The sequence below is a fragment of the Anguilla rostrata genome, chromosome 6 (assembly GCF_018555375.3).
Source record: "Anguilla rostrata isolate EN2019 chromosome 6, ASM1855537v3, whole genome shotgun sequence".
NCBI lineage: Eukaryota > Metazoa > Chordata > Actinopteri > Anguilliformes > Anguillidae > Anguilla > Anguilla rostrata.
Window position 1 is genome coordinate 12,482,767 of NC_057938.1, and position 24,601 is coordinate 12,507,367.

Sequence of the window (24,601 nt, forward strand, 5' to 3'; positions counted from 1 at the left end):
CACCACCGAAAATGTTACAAACCAAAAGCAAAATAGGTTCCATTGAATTGTGTTGAATTGAGAACATAGAACCTAGGCATGGGAATGTGAGATGGCTCCGTAAAAAAATTAACATATGTAATGATTGGAATTTAAATAGGTTACTGTGCAGTTAACGAAACAACATAATGATGCCACTTGAAAAAATGGCAATTGAAAAACCTGACTGATGCGATACATGTCTTTTTTTTTTTTTTTTTAAAGAAAAAAATTATTATTCTTGGAACTTGTTTCAAGTGTTCCTAACATTGTATGTGACATTGGTCTGTAGTGAACTGGCTAAATTAGGTGGAAGGTAAAAGCTGGAGCTATTATGTTGCTCAATGTCATCTTTGTTGGGTGAATCACCTTAGCTGGAAGAACAGTTTATCAATCTCAGGCACTTTCACAACTGTTACGTATTCCTCAAGGTTTGCTTTCTCCTCGTTTCCCAAAGGGAAGGCATTGAACATAAATTGGAGAAAAGAGCTCAGAGAAGAAAAGCAATGTTACTGAGCAACCTCAGAAATGTGACTCATTCCCAATTTTCAGTAAGGACTAAATCTCATTTCCATAAGTTGTAATAATATGATTTAACAACAAAAGCTGAAAACCTTAAAATCAATGAATTTAGACAAGCTTTGGAAATTACCCCTGTCAATACACACTTTGTACAATGTATTGAAGATGTGTTTAAACAAGGTGCTTGTAGTATGAAGAAATGAGCAAATACATAAAATTAAATCACTTTCTTACATTGAGTACAGCTACAAAAACAATGATCCTTATTTAAATGAATTCAAAGCAATTGGTCATCTTTTCACTTAGTCACTCAAGCCTTTTTGATGGAAAAGAACACATAATAGTGTCCTTTATTAAGTTTGATTAAGACAAAGGCTGCTGATTTCACTGTTTAGGGTATTTTACAAAGAAGACACCAACAGGAATGTCTATCTGTGATTTTCTTAATTTTAACTATTTGTTTCAGCCAGTGTGAAATCTATCAGTGTCTGAAAATTGTATGAATAGCACTGTACCGCCAAAGAACCTGGAGCACATTCTGTAGCAGAGTAGTAATGGCAATGTCTCTTTTCCTCCCTTTTTTTGTTAGCAATAGGCTCCATATATTGATACTAATGCTTCTAACACTGTATGGTGCTGTTTGATCTTCAATTCATATTTCTAATAGTGTTGCTATTCACAATATAGAATCGGTTCTGCATGAATACGCAATACTGAATGATGCTATGGAAAACATACTTATCTTTCCTTTTTTCATATTCCATTGCACATGCTCTATGAGGAGAAAATTCTGAAGCGAAAGAAGGTTCAAACAAATAGTATATTTTTGTATAAATTATACAAAAATAAATTATGTATATTACCACAAGCCCTCCATTAGACTCCATTACAGCGGTATGTAATGGCCAGTGAGATTAATCTTCAATGTCTGAGTCACAGAGGACAATTTTGTTAGATAATGGAAAAGTTATTTTCTGTGTGATGTCCCATGATTTGTGATGACACAAAACTACAGTATTATCTGCTGGCCATGGAAACAGCCTGGGCATAGTTGGTGAGAGAGGAGTCCTAATCATCACACTCAGAAAGAACTGATTTTGCTAGTGGTTTTTTGCTGTAGGTGAAACTCAAAGAAATTTCTTTTTTAATTATATTTTATTTTGTTTATGAGAAAACTGTATTAGTAGTAAGTCTATGGTCGCCTTTTTGCTTATGTTTAAGGGGTCACTTCTGTATTTAAGCATTTTTGTATTTTTATTTTCAAATATTTTATATTGCATCAATTGAAACAGGATTGCATCTATATATAAGCTACTGTATATTAAACTTTTTGGGCCATTGAATGACAATCCTTAAATCTCACCTTCCCAGAAACCCAATCTTACCATTTCTATCTGTGTGTATCAAATGTCATCATCATATAATTGTTTTTAATTTTACCAGCCTAGTTAGAGAATAGCATGACCAACATATATTGTATCCTGAATTTTTTCTCCAGATTTAAATACATATATATGGACTCTGTACTCAGTATATATGGCAGTGCGCCGTACTTTCAAGAACAGTGTACGCCTCTTCATGCAAACACGGCGATGGTGATGCCTGAGTGAAATAGCAGTGGCAACCGAACAGAAGTCAAGAATGTTTTCATAAAATGTAATTCATTTGTGGCCTCTAGTGTTCAGTAGATGAAATTACAAGTGCAGTTCAAGAAAAACATGTCTTGTCATCAGTCTTCATTGTATATTTTTTTTTTTTTTTTAACAGTCAAGCATTTACTTGAAAAACATTTAAGAGTTAATTAAGCCACAAGTTAAACATATACATCCTCTTGCAAAATGTATAAATAGGAAAATAATACAATTTAATTTGCTGTAAAGTATGTCACGTCTAAACATGAGAGGTGGTTTGACATGCCATACCTGTCCTATTATGAATCTTCACTTCAAGTCTACTTCTGATTGGCAACCCGCTAAGAGATATCACTGACTGTTTAAAATGCAAATGGTCACATTTGTTATGGAATCAATGTAGTTTCCATAAGACCAATACCAAAGACTCTAATAAAGGACAGTGTAAGAATGATGCTGCTTTCAGCATGAGAAAATCATAACTAAATAAAATAGACTCACAATCATATAATGTGATTTCTTTTTTTATTTTATTCTTTATGTATAACTATATGGTTGCACAGGCACAAAATTGAATATATCTTTCATAATAGAATGGCATGCTTTGACAATGAATTGTTTAAACGTATTATTTAGCACAGATGGCTTACGTTCTTACTGTCTAGGAGCCCAGCTGGGGCCCTTCCTTTTCAGCCAGAACCGTAAACATATTGGTCCAAAAGTAACTTTGCTCCCACTGAATTTTGAGAAAAACAACTTTCATCGTAATCATTTGAATGGGTTGTTGATCATTTGTTTTGACTATCAGCATTGAAAACGTGCACCAGTAGCTATGCCAATAGGGGTTGTTATGACACAAACTACGGTGTTAGAAACTGTTAGTTTCTCAGCTTCTAGAAAACCACTTTGTATTTAACTGCACGCATATGCACTGGTGCTATAACACCAACATTTTCAACCATTCGAAAAGTTGTGCATATCTGAATAGTCTGAACACTTTAAAATCAGGTGGCCAAACACTACCGCCGCTTTGTCCCTCTCACATTTCCCACAATGCTGTGCGGTGTGCAGCCTAACATGGCGAATGTTGCTGCTGTTTTTATCAGGGCCTTGGATATATGATACCAAAACACAACACGAAGATGGAAACTGTTTAATGTCTGTTGGATTAAGAGGCATCTACAAAAAAGGGTAAAGCGGCTTCTCGTTTCGGGGCTTTAAAATGCGTTTCTGCCTGTTGTTAAATCCAGATTATTTCACAAACAAATGAAGAGTGGTTGTGTCGTGGGCAATGCAGATAACTAGCGAGCTAGCTATTTAGCTAAGACTAAGTAACTTCTTACGATAGCTGAATGGCTAGGTAGCTAGTAGTTCAGTGTCAGTATTATAGATGCATGATCGTTAGTTTTTTCAGTCGTAAACTAAGATCGACTGGCCGTCAAGGCAATATCTAGAAATATTTGGCTATTGCCGTATCGCTACAAAAATAACTAGGGATTAGTTTGGCTGTGTTGCAATTGTCGAGCTAAATTGTAACGTTGTAGCTAAAATAGCTAGTTAAGGCTAGAATATCCATTTAGTCGAAATTGATGTAACTTGGGGCTTGGTACCTAGATAGCTAGGCAGTCTGTGAACTATTATACTTGAGACAAACATAGAAGGTCTGCTGGCTGTCTAGTTGTAAGTAAATCGCTAATGCTAGCCATCTGCGATCACTAACTTGGCTAGCCAGTGGGGTTTTTTTAATCATATTGTAAGCAGGCGTACAAGCTAAAAGGGCTTGTTGGTTTTATCTTATTTTCGACAGACTCGTAGCTAGTAAAGCAACAGAGCTAAGTTAGTCAACGTCAACTATCGATGCTAAGCTAAGTTATCCTGTCGCTACATCAATAATGTTCGCTCACACACAATCTATTTACAGTCATAGAGGCAGAGTAAATGGCTGGCTTTATTCATTGTCAATATGCCTCAAGACATACGAGTTTTATCAAACGCTGATACATTATTACTTGATTACTTTGCTGACAATTTAAAAAATATATTTCTTGCTAACGTTAACTAGCCAGTTTCCATTGCTTTGTGATTGTTCACTCAAATTTAACCTCGCCCCTTCATATCAGCCTTTTGAACTTTGACCTTTGTGGACAGTGAGCTGGTAGTTTTCATTCTACCTCGTAACTTCATTCATTAGTTTTTTGCATTAAGATGGAATTGACAGGCGATTTGTTTTTGTAATTAGTGTAGTTTTCAAAAAGAGTTTGAAGATTGTTGCACTGCAAACAAAAATGAAATGCAACAAGCTGTAAGCGTGCTGTCCTAGTGTTCGGTTGCCAAATATTGTGTGGGCTGTTATTGGTGTGATTTCGAAGATATGATTGTGAACTGTTAACACACAAATAACATTTTTTGTATTGTCATACTGTTGTTCCGGGAAGAAACGCACGCAAAACATTATTTTAGCTAATTTATTTACCTTAATTGTCCCTTGTTTGTATCCCTTATAATGCTGTAAGTCACGCTATGTTTAACATACAGCACAATTACAATGTTGTACAACATAAACATTCCTAACCAGACTTTTATTCAAATCACTTGGTCAAATGAAATAGGTGAGGGGGAGCTGTTCTTGCTAGAACTCACACACAAACAAGCACAATATCAGTGCTGTAGCCTAACTTCCTGGCTGCTGTAAGCAGTAGTATAGTTTGTAAGGAGTGCTTGTTTCTATAGGTACTCAGTGCAGTCCTGGTGGCGCAGATACATAGATATTCACTGAGCTGAGGGAGCCATGGAGGACAGCGTGAGCCCCAGGAAAGCGGTCAGACCCTCCCGCGGGGATGCCAGAGGGGGGAAAACTCCATCCTCCAAACCTGCGAAAGAAACCTCCCTCCCGAAGGGCCAGGACTGCGCCAGGACCGCCAACAGGAGCGCCGGCCAGGGCAGAGCCCCGGCGCACGACGAGCAGCTGCGGGACGCAGGCCGGCAGAGCGGGCACGGAGCCGGCAGGCCACCGGGAGCCCACGACCCGTCGCGCGCCAGGCCCCGCAGGCTGAGCGGCAGGACCAGCCCCGGGGAGCGGGCGAAGCCCAGGCCCGCAAGGCCGCACCAGCAGCAGCCGGACGCCCCCGAGCCCTCCCAGGGGCCAGACGCAGCCGGGGCCAAGGCGGCGGCTCCCCCGCTCAGGCCTGGAACAGAGAAACCCCGCGCGGAGCGGCCCCAGAACAGCACGGCTGACAGCCAGAGTGCCAGGGCCACCTCTGACCTGAAGGACTCCCCTGGTAGGTTAAGCGCAGGCACAGGTTTCCAGTCTGTCGCCTTCAGTTCTGCAGTCTTACACGTAGATCACTGAAATGCTTGCAGCTTATTGTACTTTCCTCAGTATGGTAATATGTGTTTGTTTAATGAAATGTCATAGGTTTGGATTGAATGAAAACATTTTCTTTATTTTGTAATTTATTAAACATCGTCCTGAGACTAACCAGATGGTCAGCTCTTTAAACTTTTAAAGTTTTTTCTCTGTCCTTAAAGCTAAGACTTTGCATTATGATGCCTCTTAAAAATATTCATGAATGGGTGTGGCAAATCAGTATGGGGCGGAAAGGGATATTCTGTCCTTGGAGATGCCTCTTTGAATAATCATAAGCTGTGATACAGCAGTACTTACTCCTGGTATGGAGAAGAACCTACAAAGTAAGGAAGTAGTGCAAATGGAGTTGACAGGACGAGAGTTGACATTCTAGTTACTGAAGAGAATCTGTAGGTATATAAATAATGATCCACTCATTATTTCTCTCAGAGAGAGAGTGCTGTGAAGCATATCCCACCAGTGGAAATGTACTACGAGTGCTGTCTGTGCCTGCCAGAAGTCTGTTAGAGGCTGAGGTTCATCAATCACTTCAAATCTTAATGATCATTTGCACACCACACCTGTGCTGGGATACTATATTATAATTTTTTGTTGGGTTTATGTCCTCTAATGTCTGCTTTTCCAGTTTCCCCACCAAAGACTGTTCCCCTGTTTGCAGACAGTATTGGCTCTTTGTCTTGGTCAAAGTGGCATATGGCTTAAGCCTTATATCTGACTGTTTTGGAATATCACTCCATATATGTTGCCTGAATGCAGACTGAATGTTTCCTCAGAACTAGTTATGTGTGCAGTTTAGCTGGCAAACCTGCACATAAGTGCTTTGATCTGCAATGCGCATCATCTGATTACAACCGCTGAGATGCCGTCCTGCGGCTCTTTAAGTGCATGTCAGGTATGCGGCCCGGAGGAGCGCTCACTGCGACTGACGTTAAATTGTGCTACTGTTAAACAGGGCTAAGAGCGCTTGTGTGCGTTTGAAACAGGTGAGGACGTGGGAGGGCGCGCCCCGGAGTCCGTGGCAGCGGCCGGACCCGAGGAGGCGGTGGACGAGCAGGCTCTGACCTCCGAACAACAGCTGGGCCTGAAGCAGGCGGAGGAGCGGCTCGTCAGGGACTACATCCACCGTCTCCTTAAGGTGCCCCACAGACCCAGACCCACGTAACCCACCGCACCACAGCCTGTGCCGCCACGCGCCGCGGTCCACCTTCCGTCCCCACAGCCTGCGGCTCATACACGGGAAACACTCGAGTGGCTAAAATTGATAGTGCCATGTAGATGCAAGAGAGATGATGCCTTGCAAATGAATTGTATTTGCTGAGAGAATTTAATTAGAAGGGACCCATCTGTTGCAGTGTCTCTCTGGGGGGAGTTGGGAGGGGTGGGTTGTTCTGTATCTGTTTTCATGTGTGTCTACGTTCACTGTAGTGAGCTGCACTGATGCACGTATGGAGTCCTGCCTCTTAACCCTTTTGAAGTGTATGTTTTTTTGGAATGTTTTTTTCAAAGTGCAAATTCAACGTTCTAGAACTCCATTGCTCTCAATTATCAGTAGCGATTGCTATGTCAGCATTTGCATGTTCAGTTAATTAAGTGTGTTTTGCATATAATCAGTATATAAGCAGTATAAACTTTGTATGATCTGTTTAACAGCGCTCTCCGGAGTACCCCAATTTCCAGTACCTATGCACTCTCTGCTCGGTGCACATGGAGAACATCCAGGGCGCCCACAAACACATCAAGGAGAAGAGGCACAAGAAGAACATCATGGTGAGGCACTCCCTCCCGATCCTGCGATTTGTGACACTGTTTTTTTTTATAGCTGAGCTTTATGGGTGGATTAGCAGGACAGAGTAGATAAAAAGTGGCAGTTTCTGTAAGTGCCGTTTTATGTTTCTCCAAGGTTACAGTTCATCGTTAAACGCTCGCGTTAAAAAGCCCTGTGTTCGGCTGTTTGTGCGTATATGTGTCTGTCCGTCTGTCAGTTGGGAACAACGGAATTCAGAAACGTTAACTTGCCTCAATGAGGTCCAGTTTGCATTAAAAGCAAAGCGATCTGCACAATGAGGATGGAGTGGAAAAAATTCAGTTGATTGACAGCGGTTTCCTGATTGCTTTCTGGAACAGAGCAGACCATTGTTTGCTGTCCACTGATGTTGTCCACTGAGATAGAGAGAAAATAACTGAAGTTATCTTTAGACTTTAGTCAGTTACTTAGGGATAGTGGTGAAGAGTGGCCTAGACATTTCACATGTACTGTTACCATTATTATATATAGAGGCATAAAGTCTAAAGCTTGAAATATCGACTGCTTTTGTTTAATCCCCTTTGACTTTATCATGAAACTTTGGTCATCGATAAATGATTTTTAAATGAACCCATGCCCGTCTCCATAGCTCATTACAGTGAGAAACGTTAAGGCCTCTTGCTTTGTTAGTCATTGGTTATTCCTGATAATGAATTTAACTCCTGATGAAGGAAGCTGGCTCAAAGTGTCAGCTGATTAACCCTCAGAACCAGTGTGGACCATGCAAGCTCTCAGTGCCTCTTGTGGAAAATATAGCACGTAGCGTTACAGATTAGTTAATATTTTTGTACACGCACACGTACACACACGCACGGACTGTCTATACTTTTCTTCTCTATGTATGACACCTTAGAGTTATTTTTAGATTTTGTCTTTATTGGTGAACATCCATTGCCCGGAGAATTCCGGTGGTCTAAGCAGCAGCACCCAGCACGTGTGCGTGCGTCTCTGTCGGTGAAACACGAGCTTCCTGTCGTGCCGCAGGAGAAGCAGGAGGAGAACGAGCTGCGCGCCCTGCCCCTGCCCTCGCCGGCCCAGCTGCGGGCCGTGGACGCCGCGGTGATGGCGGCCGTCCACCAGCAGGGCATCTCCGAGGACGACTGCCTGCTGCGACAGGACATCGTCAGCAGGATGGAGAAGATCATCCAGCAGCAGCTCTCAGGTACTACAGGCGACTCTGGACAGACAAGGTCCATTTCTACGGGTGTTAGCTCTGACTTTCCATAGAGAATGGTCATGTCCGCAGGCACTTCTAGTGTCTTTGGCGAAGGCCCATTTCTACAGTTACTAACTGTGACTTTCCATTGAGAATGGTCATGCCCACAGGTGCTACTGGTGATTAGATAAAGGTCCATTTCTGCATGTGACTTTAAAAAATGGCCATTTCTACAGGCAGTGGCTGATGAAAAAGAAGGCAATTTCCCTCAGATAATTCAAGGCAGGAGCTAGGTAGCTTGTCACCTTCACCCATATCATAAATAAAATTGAGTTTTTGCAGCATTTCATAAAGAAAAACAAGTCTAGGTTTACCAGGCAGCATTAAGCAGAGATTATGTTTTCCAGATGGCTTTATATAAATTGTTATGAATAATCAAACTGCAAATATATGTGGGTATATAGGTTTGTTTGAGTCCTCTGTGCCTTTCTGCCTTTCAGCATGCTCTCTGCGGCTGTATGGATCCTGCCTCACAAAGTTTGCCTTCAAAACCAGCGACGTCAACATCGACGTGGCATACCCCTGCAACGTAAGTGAGGCGGGACTCCTGCGCGGCTGCATCCCTGCAGTCTGCAGGTGCATCGGTGATGCCCGCGTGTGATTACTGCATCAGTCCGCCGTTCAAGTTGAGTCGAGGCTAAGGTCAAAGGCTTGAAGCTGTGAATCTTATACCGCCTTGGCCCAAGTCCTCAAAGAAGTGTTGGTTGAGCGTGCATATGGGCCCTGCCATACAGAATCCTCAGCTTGTAAATAGTGCGGTCTTAAGAACAGTTATGCTTGCCGACGAGTCGACGACCTACAGTGGATTTGTAAAAATAAATAAATAAATGTAGATACGAGGTTACTGCATTTTACTGGTGGTATTTTAATGCTCTATGCTCTGTATATGAGCTATACTGTTGAGTGGTTAAGGACAGACTTTTGGGATTACCCGTTTTAACGTAATTCGTAGTTCTGCAGTTGTTTAAAAACGATGAAGATGTAGATTTTGTGTAGGCTTATTGACTGTTTGATCCTGTAATACATTTTATGTTGCAGATGACTCAACCTGATGTTTTGATACAAGTACTGGAAATCTTGAAAAACAGCTGTAAGTTGACTTTCAGTTCCTGAAAGACAAATCTTGTCTATCGCTTTAAAACTGAGAACAGGAAACATGGAGCAGTCTTACAGTCTTTTAGGGTTGGGTTGGGTTTTCATGCTATTTCGTGCATGCTTGTGAAATACCGGATATATGGTGTACCATGTTAATGACATAGATAATTTCATAAATTGGTATAAAATACTTATCTTACCACATGATGAAAGCTTAAAATAGTTTTAATTATACAAACCAGTAACCAGGGAAAAGAAATATGATTGATGCAAGCAAATTGTGGCAATACTGTCTAAGCTTTCCTTTTTCTAATTAAAGTATCACTGTTCAGGAAATGGTGACCGTGCCTGTGACACATTCCCTGCTTTTGGATTTGGATATGCGGTTACAAAAAATTGAATCCGCGAGCTATTCTCAGTTCAAATGGCACTGAACATGTTGGGCTCATATATTACTGAAGCACTATAATTGGATCCAAACTGAAAGTTCACACTGTTTCCTGTGTCTATTATAGTCGCCGGCTTCGGTCTGGTGATATATGTCCACCATTTTGTTTTCTAGCTCAATTCACAGAAGTGGAATCTGATTTCCATGCAAAAGTTCCAGTTGTCTTCTGTAGGGATGCCAGCAGGTCAGTGTAAACCGGAAAAATGTGGCAAAGCCAGTGACAGAACTAGGAGTCCATTTTGTGATTGTGTGATCCTGGTTCTGACTTAAAAATTTAAATGGGAGGAAGGTTATGACTGAATTTAAAGTCACAAGACTCTGCCCTTATGACCTCACACTCTGAAGTCACGGTGGTTTTTCACCCAAAACGCATTTGAGTTTTGTCATGTGTGACTCCTTAAGGATAGCCTCAGTGAATACTGCTTGATCGATCTAGATTTTTCTCCCTGCAGTGGTCTGCTGTGTAAAGTGAGCGCGGGCAATGATGTCGCCTGTCTGACCACAGACCTCCTGGCAGCGCTGGGCAAGCTGGAGCCCAGGCTTGTTCCCCTGGTTTTAGCCTTCCGCTACTGGGCAAAGGTAAGCCAGTCCTTTTTCTCAATCTCATAATCTGAGATTGTTTCTGTATATTGAATTGAGTGGCAACCCTGTGAATTTCTCTGTAGAGTTCCCACATACAGCGAGCTCCATGATCTAACCACTGACCCCCATGTCTGTAATTGCAGCCCTGCCACATTGACTGACCCCCCCATGTCTATATGGCAGCTCTGACACATTGACTGACCCCACATGTCTGTAACTGCAGCTCTGCCACATTGACTGACACCCCAATGTCTGTAATTGCAGCTCTGCCACATTGACTGACACCCCAATGTTTGTAATTGCAGCTCTGCCACATTGACTGACACCCCAATGTCTGTAATTGCAGCTATGCCACATTGACTGACACCCCAATGTCTGTAATTGCAGCTCTGCCACATTGACTGACACCCCACTGTCTGTAATTGCAGCTCTGCCACATTGATTGCCAGGCGGAGGGCGGAATCCCCTCCTACTCTTTTGCCCTGATGGTGGTTTTCTTCCTGCAGCAGCGGAAAGAGCCCATTCTCCCTGTGTACCTGGGCTCCTGGGTAGGTGTCAGAGAGACGGGATTCTCCCAGTTTACCTGGTGTACCTGAGAGAGAAAGACAGAGAGGGGGATTCTCACTGTCTACCTGGTTTACCTGAGAGAGAGAGAGAGAGAGAGAGAGAGAGAGAGAAAGAAAGAGTGGTGATTCACACAGTCTCCCTGGTTTACCTGAGAGAGACACAGAGAGTTGGGATTCTTACAGTCTACCTGGTTTACCTGAGAGAGAGAGTGGGTATTCTCTACCTAAAGAGGTTTCCTGGCAGAAGAGAGAGAACAGGCTTCGTTCATGTTTACGTCAGTAAAGGGTGGATTCTTTTCTGAACAGAGATTTTCCTCTATGGTGAGGGAATAGAAGCTGTTCTGATAGTAGTAAAGGACCATTCTAAATTCTGTCATGATTCAGTGGAGTTTTTGTTGTGTTTTGTTTGTGGGTGTGGGTGCTGAAGAGATTGTACTTTTTTGTGCATGTTCAGTGGGCGGAGATTTATTGTGTGTGTGTGTGTGTGTGTGTGTGTGTGTGTGTGTGTGTGTTCTTTCCCGCTCAGATCGAGGGCTTTGACGTGAAGCGGGTGGATGAGTACCACCTGACAGGGGTGAAGGTTCGCGGCGCGTTCGTGGGCTGGGAGCACAAGCCGCCCCCGAGCGGGGAGGGCAGGACCGATGGCAAGGCCAAGGCGGAGCCGAAGAAGCCGGTGGGCCGGAAGAGCGAGACGGGGGAGGGGAGCGGCTGGCCCGGCAAGGCCTCTGAGGGACTGGTGAGTGCCGCTGGGCTGGGCTGGGCTGGGCTGGCCTGGGCTGGCCTGGGCTGGGCTGGGCTGGGCTGGCCTGGGTGGGGCTGGCCTGGGCTGGGCGGGGCTGGGCGGAGAGGGGTGGGGAGTGGCTGTCATATACAGCACAGGCAGCTGCCTCCCCAGAGAGTCTCCACCAAACCTACTCTGTGGTAAGCAAGCGTGATAGTGCACTCATTTACTCAACACAGGATTGTATTCCTAGAGCAGGGATGTGCATCTCCTACCATCTTCCCCTGGTTAAGCACATGCTTGCCTAAGTCTTTTTCATGGATCAGTCATGGTTGAATGTTACTGGAGTATCATTTTGTCTTATTGGGGGTCTTAGTTTGTAGAGCTGTTGAGGTGTAGAAGTGCAGATTTAAAACGGTTCCTTCATTTTCTCTCAGAGAGAGAGAGAGAGGGGGAGGGAAAAGGAGGGTTTGGTGAGTGAGGGAGGGGTGCTGCGTCTCTGCTGTCTCTCACGGCCCCGCCCCCCTGTCGGGCAGACGCGGCTGACGGACCCGGGGGCGGGGCCGGGCGTGTGCCTGGGCCAGCTGTGGCTGGAGCTGCTGCGCTTCTACACGCTGGAGTTCTCCCTGGAGGAGCACATCATCAGCATCCGCCTGCGCGAGCTGCTCTCCCGCGAGGCCAAGAGCTGGCCCCGCCGCCGGCTGGCCATCGAGGGTGAGTTCCGCCAATCAGGAGGGAGGACTCCTTTCACTCCGCCCACCTGACCAGGCAGCAGTTGCCAGATAAACTGAAAACCTTTTTGGAGGGCTGCTTAGTGTGTTATTACGTGAATTTTAAAGACGTTGCTGTAATACACATATTTAATATTAGCATCTACGTTTCTATAATTTGACTTTAGTGTTTGTCCAAAAAGTGTACACTTAGCAAAACATCACTTCGGTCTGTGAGTGACAGCGAAGAAATGACTCTCCTTCTCTCTTGGCCGTCCCTCTATCCTTTTCTTCCTGTCCCCCTCTCCGTCCCTCGCTCATAGACCCGTTTGCCCTGAAGAGGAACGTAGCGCGTAGTCTGAACAGCCAGATGGTGTTTGAGTACATCCAGGAGCGTTTCCGCACTGCCTACAAGTACTTCGCCTGCCCGCAGAGCAAGGACCGGCTTGCTAGGGGGCGCCAGAGAGGCAAGAAGGCCTCGACCAAAGGGGACGCGGCGAAGGTGGAGGGGATCCTGGGAGAGGCTGAGGGAGGGGCACAGGATCAGGAGGACACCGACCCTGGTGTCCAGGAGACTGAGGAAGAGGAGGCGAGCGAGGAAGAGGAGGACGATGGCGACGACGAGGCGGACTCGAACGAGGACGACCCGAGCGTTCCGAGCAGGCCTGACAGGAGCCCCGCCCAGGCAAGCCCCGGATCTCCAGCAAGGGACCGCCCCTCCTGCGGCTCCTCCCCTTCCACCATACCCGCCCCTCAGGGCACGGCTGTGGAGAACGGGCTGCTGGGAAGCGAGGAAGAGGAGGAGGAAGAGCGGCCAGCCAGGCGAGATGTGGTGGAAATAGCGCCTGAGGCACTGCACTACATCTTTGACCGAATGATCTTCACCGGAGGAAAGGTGACTCATGTCGCTTCATTTAGTATTCATATTCATCATTTGCTTATTATAATATTAGCTTACCGTCCACAGGGTTCAGCTTATAAATACACTGAGCTATTGGAGAAGAATAACTTCATTGTCCACAAACACTGGTCTCTTGTCCTCATACATATTGATGCATAAACTGAAAAACATCGATCTAGACAGGCAAGGTTAAACATTAATGTACATTTGAAAATTGCACGCATGCATTCACATGTAAATTTTGCACATGCTTGACTGCTCCCACAGTCCCCTTTGATAAGCAGTGCATAATGTTTAATACATTAATATTTTTCACGCAAGATATGGCATCTAAGAATAAAAGAGGGCTCACTGTTTTATTTTTTGGAGAATTTAAAATATTATTGAACACTTTGAAGGTGATTTTGACATTTGTTCACTACCCTCTATTTTTTTATTGATTAAACAGGTTCATTCAATTGACAACCCCTCATGCAACCCACTTTGTTCATAAGACTTGCCCCTATCAGGAAATGTCAAGCTTAGGCCTGGATAAGATATGGATTAGTTGGTCAGTAGTCCCTATTATAAGAGGAAAAATCATTTTCACTTTACATTCCAAGAATAGGTTGTATGGAGCAGCCACATCATAGAGCCAAATCAATAGGACATGTCATTGCTTTATAATGTGTAAAAATATCAGTAGAGTACCTGGTGGAAATATGCCCATAGAACTGAAAAGTTTAAATAAAACTGTTTTCTTTCATTTTTATCACTCTGCTACCAATTCAAACATAAATAACTGTATTTAATTATAAACAAAAAATAAACAAAAAAAAAGTAAACAATTCTACATTCAGAAATAAGGGTGTTATTCTGCAGAGATTAAAGGAGAGTGTTTTATGACACCAGTTGGCGTCATCTGGTTTTGTGGTGTTAATACGTGCCTATAATGCTGCTGGTCCCAGTGTGTTAATCGCACAGTGGTATTGTGAGTGAGGTTGGGGTGAGTGTCATACGGTGTGACCCTGTCGTTGCCCCTCCCCAGCCCCCCACAGTGGTGTGCAGTATCTGCAAACGGGACGGCCACCTGAAGGATGAGTGTCCCGAAGACTTCAAGAAGATCGAGCTGAAGCCGCTGCCGCCCATGACCGACCACTTCCGCCAAATCCTGGACGGGCTCTGCCGCCTGTGCTACAGTGAGTGGGACCGTTTCAGCCTGTGACCGCCATTTACTGAGTCTGCGTCAGGACGGCTGGTCTGTACTTAAATGCGCAGTTTTAGGCTGGAAACACACTTGATTTAAATCAGGCGAACGCGCACGCAAGATTGCTGTCATGCATATCCTGCGGTCATTCAGAGTGTTCTTTGTGCACGTTCCTTGAAAATTAGCACTATGTGTCTGCAAGGTGCAGTACCTGTGGAAACCGTGGGGGCAGTACACATTTTAAGTGATGTGACTGACGGTAGGAAGCCAGGAATGATGGCGGAATCATTTGAAGAGAGAAGCCCTGATCTGCCCCCTAGTGGATATACCTGTCAAACCTCCAGTCAGACTAAAAGTAAGCAGACGAGTATGTGAACGATGTTGCCCGGGACGCAACCACTTCATGTACACAGCGCAAGAGAATTCAAGTGTGTTTCCAGCCTTAAGTCACGCCAAGGCCCATGCAGCTAGTTTCTCTGTGCTCTATGGCAGTTCTGTTCTCTAATGCCATACCCGTTTGTCTTTTCCGTAGATGAGCTGTCCCCTCTGCCAGTGGAGCAGCAGAAGAGGGAGCAGATTTTAGCCAGTTTGGAAAGGTTCATCAGAAAAGAGTACAATGGTACTTGTTTTTTTGGTGTATCATGGAATTTTGCTAATTGCCCTGAATCGCACTGTGAGTTGGGTTGCAGAACCTATATTCACCCTGCAAGCAGTGCTTTTCAGTTATTATTTTCTTGTATTCTCCTGGGCTGTGTGTTGCCCTTCGACCCTCCGTGAGGACGATGCCTAAAACCGCAACGTCTGTCCGTGTTCCGCAGAGAAGGCGCGGCTCTGTCTGTTCGGCTCCTCCAAGAACGGCTTCGGTTTCCGCGACAGCGACCTGGACATCTGCATGACCCTGGAAGGTCACGACACGGCGGAGGTACTGTGCAGTACACACAGCTTGCCACCTGTACCCCGAACCGCGCCAGATGCACTCCGCTCTCAGTACCGATGACCGCGGTTAACTTCATTCCTTCATTAGCCCCCCGCAGAGAGTTGGCACCAGTCAGGAGAAGTCTGTATTTCTGCCTGCCGCCGAGCTGCCAGTCTGAGGGCACTGAGGGCGAGCTGTCGAGAGGAGTTACTGTAGTGGTAACCGGAGGAACCATAGGCTCCGCCTACCATCTGACCTCACTGCCGAGGTCAAGCGCATCCTGCCACACTGTGCGCTCTTAGTCATAGTTCAGCTGGTGTGGTGCCTGGGCGTGAGCGCTGGGGTAACTTGGCTCGTGAGTGAGTCCCAGTACAGATTGAGCCACCGAAGTCTCAGTTTCCTTTTGAGAAAGGCTGCTGTCAGAACAGCCGTCGCGTGCACTGACTGAGGCGGCCATTGTGAATCCACTGCCACTCAAGCTTTGGACCTTTTGCTCCTCTGTCCTGAAACCGATCAGACTAACTGGCTCCTGACATAGAAATTCTCTGTTTCAACCACTGGAGCTGAAAAACTACCATTTCATGCATCTTATGAATATTCATGAGGCTGTTTTCTGTCTTTGGCCCATGCGTTAGCATGAGTATTCATTATCTGTAGTATAAAACTGGGAGCTCCACTTGCCATCCAGAACCTTGGTAGGAAGTAGACAGGACAGTTAATAGTGCAGGAACTGAGCAGCTGATTGGTCTAGAGCACCTGTGATGTAATGCTTTTCTTTTATTTCAGAAACTGAACTGTAAGGAGATTATTGAAGGACTGGCCAAGGTGCTGAAGAAGCATACAGGTGTGACATCACAACATCATTGGTTTAATTTATGTGTCTTGTGAATGTGATTAAACTGGATTTTGAAATGAACTTTTCTTGCTAATTCCCAGTAAGGTGGCAATGTTAATGTGATTATTCATGCCCTTTATACAGGTTTAAGGAATATCTTGCCTATTACGACGGCTAAAGTGCCTATCGTCAAATTTGAACACAGACAAAGTGGACTGGAAGGAGATATTAGCTTGTACAACACTCTGGTAGGTTCTGTGTTTTTTTGATACGTAGATTGTGTATACACACAAACTCACATAACAAAGCATTACTTTTTCAGGCTCAGTAGTGACTGATGAAGAATATTCCCAGTGTTTTCAGATGAATTTGTAAGGCTTGAGTGCATAAGCAGGCATTTTTACCTCCCCAAACAGGCACAGCACAACACCAGAATGCTGGCTACATACGCTGCTATTGACCCCCGTGTGCAATTCCTGGGCTATACAATGAAAGTCTTTGCTAAGGTAGAGCCAGAACTCCCCTCTTCTGTGTAATTAAATACCATCGTGTGCTTTGCCCCACAAGTGCAGAACGATCGCTGCCTTGTTTCCTAGGGGTTATAGAGATGGCAGTGATATAATGAGCTTATAGAGATGGCAGTGATATAATGAGCTTATAGAGATGACAGTGATATAATGAGCTTATAGAGATGACAGTGATATAATCAGTTTATAGAGATGACAGTGATATAATGAGGTCAAAAAGATGGCAATGATGTCAGTGGCAGTGTTATAATGAGGCAGTGAAGGTGGCAGTGATGTCATAATGGTAATGATATAATGAGGCTGCAGAAATGGCGGCGATGTCATAATGGCAGTGATGTAATGAGGCAGTAGCGATGGCAGTGATGTCATAATGGCTGCGTCCCATGTTAACAGCGCTGTGATATCGGGGACGCGTCGCGGGGAAGCTTGTCCTCCTACGCCTACATCCTGATGGTGCTGTACTTCCTGCAGCAAAGGCGCCCGCCCGTCATCCCCGTACTCCAGGAGGTATGGCCCCACCGATGGACCAATCCAATCTCCCATCAAATAGCGCCATCTGGTGGGCAGTCTGGTTATGAATGTTTCCCTCCCGCTTTGCGCCCACAAATTTGTTTGAACGTGCATTATGTTCTGCCTATCGGATACCTAGAAAGTTGGATAATTCCATGCGATAAAAAGTAATCCTGCCAGCCAAAAGCCGTCCCTACAATTGAGCTCACGTAAATGGAGGTAACGTCAGGTGTCCGGTAGGGCTCGTCCACACACAGTACGTGCCATATTTTATTTAGTCTGGCTACGATCACGTTAATGAATAGCGGGGGACAGCTTATCACTAGACGTGCTTTATCTAGACTTATGTAAAAGTATGGTTTAGGGAATCTAAAGTACAGAAAAGGTATAATACTGTGATTTGCCTCAGAATGGGGTTCTGAAGGTTAATGGCTTTTACTCAGCCCAGATATTCCCCAATTCTGTTGAACTAAGGAAGAAATATTTGTCAGAATACAGCACCCTGTGTGTGTTTTCTGTGATGAAATTGGAAGGCTCCCTCTTATTTTTTAAATCATGCAGCTCAATCTTCTGTTTAATAACTTTATCAGATATTTGATGGGAAGACTGTTCCTCAGAAGATGGTTGACGGCTGGAACGCCTTCTTCTTTGACGACATTGAGGAACTGGTGGGTGTTTAACGGGATGCATTTTTTTGGTTCCTCTGAACATTCAGACAAGCTTGTTCTGGCCCCCTGGCCTTATTCAGAGCTTCCCATCACACAGATGGTCTAACGGCAAATCAAAGCGTCTCTGTTCCAAAACCTGCTGCAGGTATGATGATAAATCAGAACGTCTCTCTGCCAAAACATACAGCTGGTATAACTGGATGGTGTTAGACACTCTTCAAAAATATACAGCTGGTATGTTAAATTAGGCACACACTGCCAAAATGTACAACTGGATGATGTTAGACACTCTTCAAAAATATACAGCCTGTATGTTAAATTATACACACTCTGCCAGAAAGTACAACTGGATGATGTTAGACACTCTTCAAATATAACTGGTTGTTAAATTGAACACTGCAAAATAAATGTGATGTACACTCTCTACTGCTGTTGGAAATTTACACTTTCAAAAAAGTGCAGTGGACATGATGTTGATTTGGGCACTGTCTGTACCGTAATGCGCAGCCAGCTGAATGTTCTGATGGGGTGGTCGTTTACATTTACTAGACCAGGGGCTCCCGAACTCTCAGCAGCTCTTGATTTACTTAGTTCCCTTATTTTTTAAATTATCATTAAGTGACCCCGCATTATTTAAATGTCCGCTATAATTAGCTGTCTGTGCTAAAAATATAAAAAATATGGAACCTCACAGCTGATGTTCCTATCGTGCGATTGGGGGCTGTTGTGGGTTTGATACGGGTCTGTTTGGGGGGGTGCTCGCTCAGCGCGTGCTCTGTTCTGCGTGCCCCCGCTAGAAGAGGCGTATTCCGGAGCTGGGGAGGAACTGCGAGTCGGTGGGCGAGCTGTGGCTGGGCCTGCTGCGCTTCTACACCGAGGAGTTCGACTTCAAGGAGCACGTCATCAGCATCCGCCAGAGGAAGCGCCTCACCACCTTCGAGAAGCAGTGGACCTCCAAGTGCATCGCCATCGAGGGTAGGGCTGCCTCTCCCGCTGACAGTTTACCGATTATCACTAACCCGAACAACTGACTGCTTATAAGAAGTTTATAATGACAAATAATCACTCGCATGCACTACTTTTAGTGCTTACAGTTTATAGTGACTTTATCACCTGCGCGATTTACGGTATTTACCGAGGGGTTATTATGCTTCATCGCTGTCCTGCTTTGCTGTGTTTAAAGCTAAACACTCTCTGTGGGATCAAGAGGTATTTACTGAGCATTCTTGTTTTTTGTTTTTTTTTTCTTAATCCAGACCCCTTCGACTTGAACCACAATCTGGGAGCTGGAGTTTCCCGAAAAAGTGAGTGGAATTTTGATGGCCACAGTTCCCTTAGACTTTCTTTTTTTAAACCGTTACATTTTTTAGCTTTTAGCTCTCAGCAGCAGTCAAGGCAGTTGTTTAGGAGAAGTTCCCTCATCCCTCAACAACAGTCCATCTCATCACATAGGAAAAAACGTCCCAAAAATCAACGAGTTGTGTCGTGCTGTCGAACAGTTTTGCAGGAATGTGCCGTCTCTCTGCCTATGGTCCAGCACACAGTGGCTGTTATTGTGCCCACCAATACAAGTCACTTCTGTGCTTTTCCAACGATGTTGTGGGCACTACATCGCACCAGTGCCCTACACCATATGACTAACCGTGACTGTAGTTGTAGTTGTCCTTTCACAAGCTCTGAATCTTGTTTGAGTGCCTACCATTTCAGTTTATCTCATTAAAGGAGGACTTTATGCAATGACTGACCCTGTGCCTATCGAACATTGTGTCACATGATCTCCCCGCAGTGACGAATTTCATCATGAAGGCATTCATCAACGGGAGGAAGCTGTTTGGAACTCCGTTCTACCCTCAGCCCGGACTGGAGGCGGTACGTCTTTACCGGCCTCTGGCGAAAGTGTTTGGACGTGTCGCTCTGGAGCTGGAATCCAGAACACATTGACATGAAACCTTCAGTCCATTGGGCCAAACCTGTAAAACGCTAGTGCTTGCTACTGTAATACCATAGGAGCATTGGACAAACTCCACAAAGAGATGGTGCTCCTGTCCACTTCTTAGCACTGCCTGCCTGGTTATCTTAATTGCTTTATTTCTCAAGCTCAGGTTTCTCAATTCAGACTCCAGCTCTGTGGCTGTGTTATGAATAAGTATTTTTCACTAAACTGTCGCTAATCCGGACGTGATCCTGAGGTTGTTTTTGTTTGTTTTTTTTATGCGGGGATAGGACTACTTCTTTGACTCCAAGGTTCTGACGGATGGCGAGCTGGCTCCCAACGACAGGTGCTGCCGGATCTGCGGGAAGATCGGGCACTACATGAAGGACTGCCCCAAGAGACGCAGGTGAGCTGAGCCTCCTGCAGCTCCGCCACGTTCCCCCAGGCATTCATCCAGGCATCCATCCTCACGTTTCGGATTTCAACCTGGCGGAGTGTACATCGTTGCAAACGGTCAGGCCTCTGTGTGTGTTTGTGCGTGCGTGCGCTGCAGGATTAAGAAGAAGGAGAACGAGAAGGAGGAGGACGTGAAGGAGGAGGAGCGGGAACCGCGGGAGCGCCGCTGTTTCCAGTGCGGGGACACGGGCCACGTGCGCCGGGACTGCCCCGAGTACCGCCAGCTCCGCCAGAAGACCGTGGCAGGCCCAGGTGCGCGCCGCACGTGCTCACTCCCCACAGTCATTTCAGACGCCTGCCTTCCTGCATCACACTCACTACTCGTCCCTGACATGAGACTTATGTAAATTGCTGCTTTGTGATTGGTGGTTGTATGAGCTTTGCTTAACGTGATTGGTGCTCTGCGTGATTACAGTCCCTCAGATGGTGCGCACCATAGTGAGCTCTCAGTCCATTCCAGTCCCCCAGGCGGGTGTGGTCCCACAGGATCGTTCTGGAAGGATCCGGCAGTCCTCTGAGTGTGTGAGTGCTAAGAAACAGACTCTCTGTTCTTTCAACAGTTTATCTGAGTGAGAGAGAGGTTGTTTTCAGAGGGAAAATAATAATTATTTTTGTATTTGAGTGCGAGTAAGGTTTGTTTGTGAACATTTGAGCCTGAGTTCAGTTTGTCTAAAAGGTGAAACGAACGCTTCTTCCTCTCCTGATTTGCAGTCAGACATGCGGCAGACTCCACCCTACTCCCCGCAGGCCACACCCTTCAGCCAGGGCTCCTCCCAACCCTCCAGCTCTCCCCAGACGTCCCACATCAAGGCCCCGGGGCCCCACAAGACCGTGCCCCAGGCCCCCGTCCCCGTCCAGGCCCCGCACCCCCAGGTCCAGCTCCCGCTCTTCAACTTCCCCCACCCGGGGCAGTACCACCCGGGGCTGCCGGCCCTGAGCATGCACCACCCCGCCTCCCTGGCCTCCACCTCCTGGCCAATCCACGGCCCCGTCATCCAGACCACCGCCGCCTCGGGGCCCCACCCCTCCCCGCCCGGCCTGGGGTTCCCCATGGGCTCCGCCCCGGCCAACGGCAACGGCGCCGGTTCCCCCGGCAACCCCAGCCCCATGGGCCTGAATGATCCCAGCATCATTTTTGCCCAGCCGGCCGGGAGGGACGGGCACTGGCACAACCACCTAGCGCCGGGGGCACTGGTGGGGAACGGCACTCCGGGGAAGACAGGTACACACTGGGGAGCACTGTCTGTGTGTTTGTGGGTCTGTGCGTGCGCGCGTGTGTGTGTGTGTGTGTGTGTGTGTGTGTTTGTGTTTGTGTGTGTGTGTCTGTGTGTGTGTGTCTTGTGTGTATATGTGTGAATGTATGTGTGTGTTTGTGTGTGTGTCTGTGTATTTGTCTGTGTGTATCTGTCTTTGTGTTTGTGTGTGTGTGTGTGCGTGAGCATGCGCGTGTGCGCTTGTGTGTGTGTGTGTGTGTGTGTCTTGCATTACCTTCTTAAGCCACATTATGTCAAAAATGGCTGTGCCTGCCATGAAGAATAAAAGCCCCGTGTTCACATTTACCTTATTGTTACTGCTTTTCATGTAATTGTTTTCAATAGCGCAATAAGCACAATGTGAACATGGGATTTTTGTTTTTTATGAGAGCATAGCATAGCTATTTCTGATATAATGTGTCTTAAGAGGGTAAATACTCTCTCTGAACATGAAAAGCACCTAATTAAGACAAATTTACAGCCTGTTAAAATGCTGGGATTGCAATTGCGATGGAACGAAAACCAGCATGCACAGAAGTTCCGCAGGACGAAGGTTGGGAACCACTGCCCTACAGGACACGCAGCTTAAAACCACATTTTCTCTGGCAGACTTTTAGTGACGTTTAACATCTGTTCTGTTGTGACCTTGTAGAAATCAAAAGCAAAGTAATGTCTCAGTGTTTGCGTGTAGTCGTCTGTCCCTGCGTTTGGGTCTGTAGTCTGGTCTGTGTTCAGGTAAGTGGCACCTTAAAGTCAGGGGTTATAAGGTGACATCTGTTCTCAATCACCGTGCACTGGGTAGCACCACAGTCACAGACTTAGACCGGTGGGGGAAAATAAAGCAAGCTGTGGGTTAAAGTACTCCTAGTGGCGTGGGTGTGCTTTGCTAAGTCAACATCTGTGAAAGCCCCTTGGAACGGCAAACTGAAAGCGGGTTTTTCTCCTTTCTTCCTCCCAGACCAAGGCTACCAAGGGCAGTTTGGGAAAATGACCCCGGCCTGGGAGCAGGGCGGTCCCGCTCCGTTCTCCCTGCCCCCCTCCTGGTCCTACCGAATGCCCCAAGGCCTCCTGCAGCAGGGCAGTGGGCCCTTCCAGCAGAATAAGCCCTTCATCTCACAAGGTCAGGGCCCTACTGCCCTTGCTTCTCTCTGTGATTGTCTGCACAACACTCTGTAACTGCCTCTACTGTCAGTTTATATGGGACTACTGCATTTGCACCCTTTTTGGAAACATTTCAGTACAGGGATTATTTTCTGTGGTTTATTGTGTTTGTGGGATATAAGAGCATGCTTTGAATTGTCTTGGTTTTAGGCTTGCTTGGTAATGATTGTCCAGCCAACTAGCTATTGGTTTTGGCTCGACAGTTTGATGCCTTGCTGTCCTACCTAGCTACTGTACAAATTGAAAGCAACAGGTAGCTGGTTTGTTAGCCATCTAAAATTGTCACCTAGAAAACTTGTGGTCTTATTACCAAAGAAGCTGGAAAAGAAGCCAGGAAGCTTACAATTAAATACCATGCTAAATTTTAATACCATGCTAACAAACAGTAACATGCTAACAAAAAGATTATTGCGGAAGTTCTCATTAAATTCCACTGACATGTGACCACCTCTGTGTTCCCAAAAAGCTGAGGAAACAGAATAGTTCAAATATTGTCATTTGCGACTTGCAAAAGAGTGCAGGAAAAGACGAAAAATTGCATTGATGACGTATTTTCCTGTTGCGTCCTTGTTGGGGACACAGTAGGAGGCATTCGCGTTTGCACTACAAAAGATATGTGGTCAAATGCGTCCCAGACCACCTCAGCAAGTGGTTTGAGTGATCGGATCGCAGTGCGTCTTGGTGGTCGTTCACACTTGTATTTAGCGCTGTCCACTTGTGATCCGATCACCCAAGACGCATTTTAAAACCAAGTGTACAGGGTCACATGGGTCACACTTTGGTGCTGTTTGGCACTGAGAATGGTTGGTTAATAGCTTGGGGTAATTAATCTGACTCTCATTCTCTCATCTAGGGTCCATGATGCACAATAATCAACATTTTCCCCTCCTCCCCCATGGACGGCACGTCAGTCTCAACTACATCCAACAGAAGAAATGAAACCCCCCCCCCATACTTATTTTATTTTCCACGTGTTGAAGGTCTCATTCAAACAAAAAGGAAATATATTTTAACTTCACATCATTTGGCCACACAGACACAAGTTTTTAAAACAAATGTATAATTTTTGTACAGTTTTTACTTTTTGTGTCATCACATTGATTTGTGATACAAATGTCAAATATTTTAATGCCCCCATTTTTGAAGGGGTCCAAAAAGTGTTTTTTTATTTGTAAAGGAAGGATTAAATATGTATTCCTTTATTTTGATTAGCTGTACTTATACTTTGCTTGCTGAAGGACAAAGGCTTTGAGTAGAGGTATGTTTTTAAAAGAAACATACAACCCTAATCACATAATTATGTAGTGTTGGAAAAAGTCCCTAAAAAGAAAAAAAGAAAAAAAATGTAAAAAAGGAAAAAAAAAAATAAAGAAAAAAGCAAACGAACAATGATTTGTCATATTTTTTTATGATGGAAGTATGTCACTCATGCTTATTTTGCTGATGGCTGCATACAGTAAAAGTAAAAAAAAAAAGTTTTATAAAAAGTCTAGAACGAGTAATCCTACAGTCATGTGGACGGATGCTTTTAACTCTTAATCTGATAAAACAAATTTTTATCAGATTAAAACAAAA

At 45.2% G+C, this 24,601-nt stretch overlaps 1 protein-coding gene across 3 annotated transcripts; it reads left to right on the forward strand.

Moving 5' to 3' along the window:
• The first annotated feature begins 3,198 nt into the window (after positions 1 to 3,198).
• On the forward strand, positions 3,199 to 24,415 carry tut4 (terminal uridylyl transferase 4). Of its 3 annotated transcripts, none has more exons than XR_010330455.1 (30): positions 3,199 to 3,362; positions 4,902 to 5,449; positions 6,522 to 6,673; positions 7,189 to 7,305; positions 8,327 to 8,504; positions 8,999 to 9,087; positions 9,597 to 9,648; positions 10,216 to 10,285; positions 10,554 to 10,680; positions 11,112 to 11,231; positions 11,776 to 11,985; positions 12,507 to 12,684; positions 13,004 to 13,575; positions 14,609 to 14,759; positions 15,300 to 15,386; positions 15,586 to 15,689; positions 16,470 to 16,527; positions 16,663 to 16,766; positions 16,935 to 17,024; positions 17,439 to 17,552; positions 18,146 to 18,223; positions 19,021 to 19,198; positions 19,480 to 19,527; positions 20,010 to 20,092; positions 20,447 to 20,562; positions 20,710 to 20,864; positions 21,028 to 21,134; positions 21,324 to 21,485; positions 22,824 to 22,985; positions 23,880 to 24,415. XR_010330455.1 is itself a non-coding variant. In XM_064338443.1 (30 exons), exons 2-30 carry the CDS (start codon positions 4,960 to 4,962, stop codon positions 23,963 to 23,965), a joined length of 4,587 nt encoding a protein of 1,528 aa, XP_064194513.1. In that variant the 5' UTR covers positions 3,199 to 3,362; positions 4,902 to 4,959; the 3' UTR covers positions 23,966 to 24,415. The 3 variants fall into 3 exon arrangements, 2 of the variants coding, with proteins under 2 accessions (XP_064194513.1, XP_064194514.1); XM_064338443.1 differs by having other exon boundaries at positions 21,324 to 21,834; XM_064338444.1 differs by having other exon boundaries at positions 4,929 to 5,449; positions 21,324 to 21,834.
• The last annotated feature ends 186 nt before the right edge of the window (positions 24,416 to 24,601 follow it).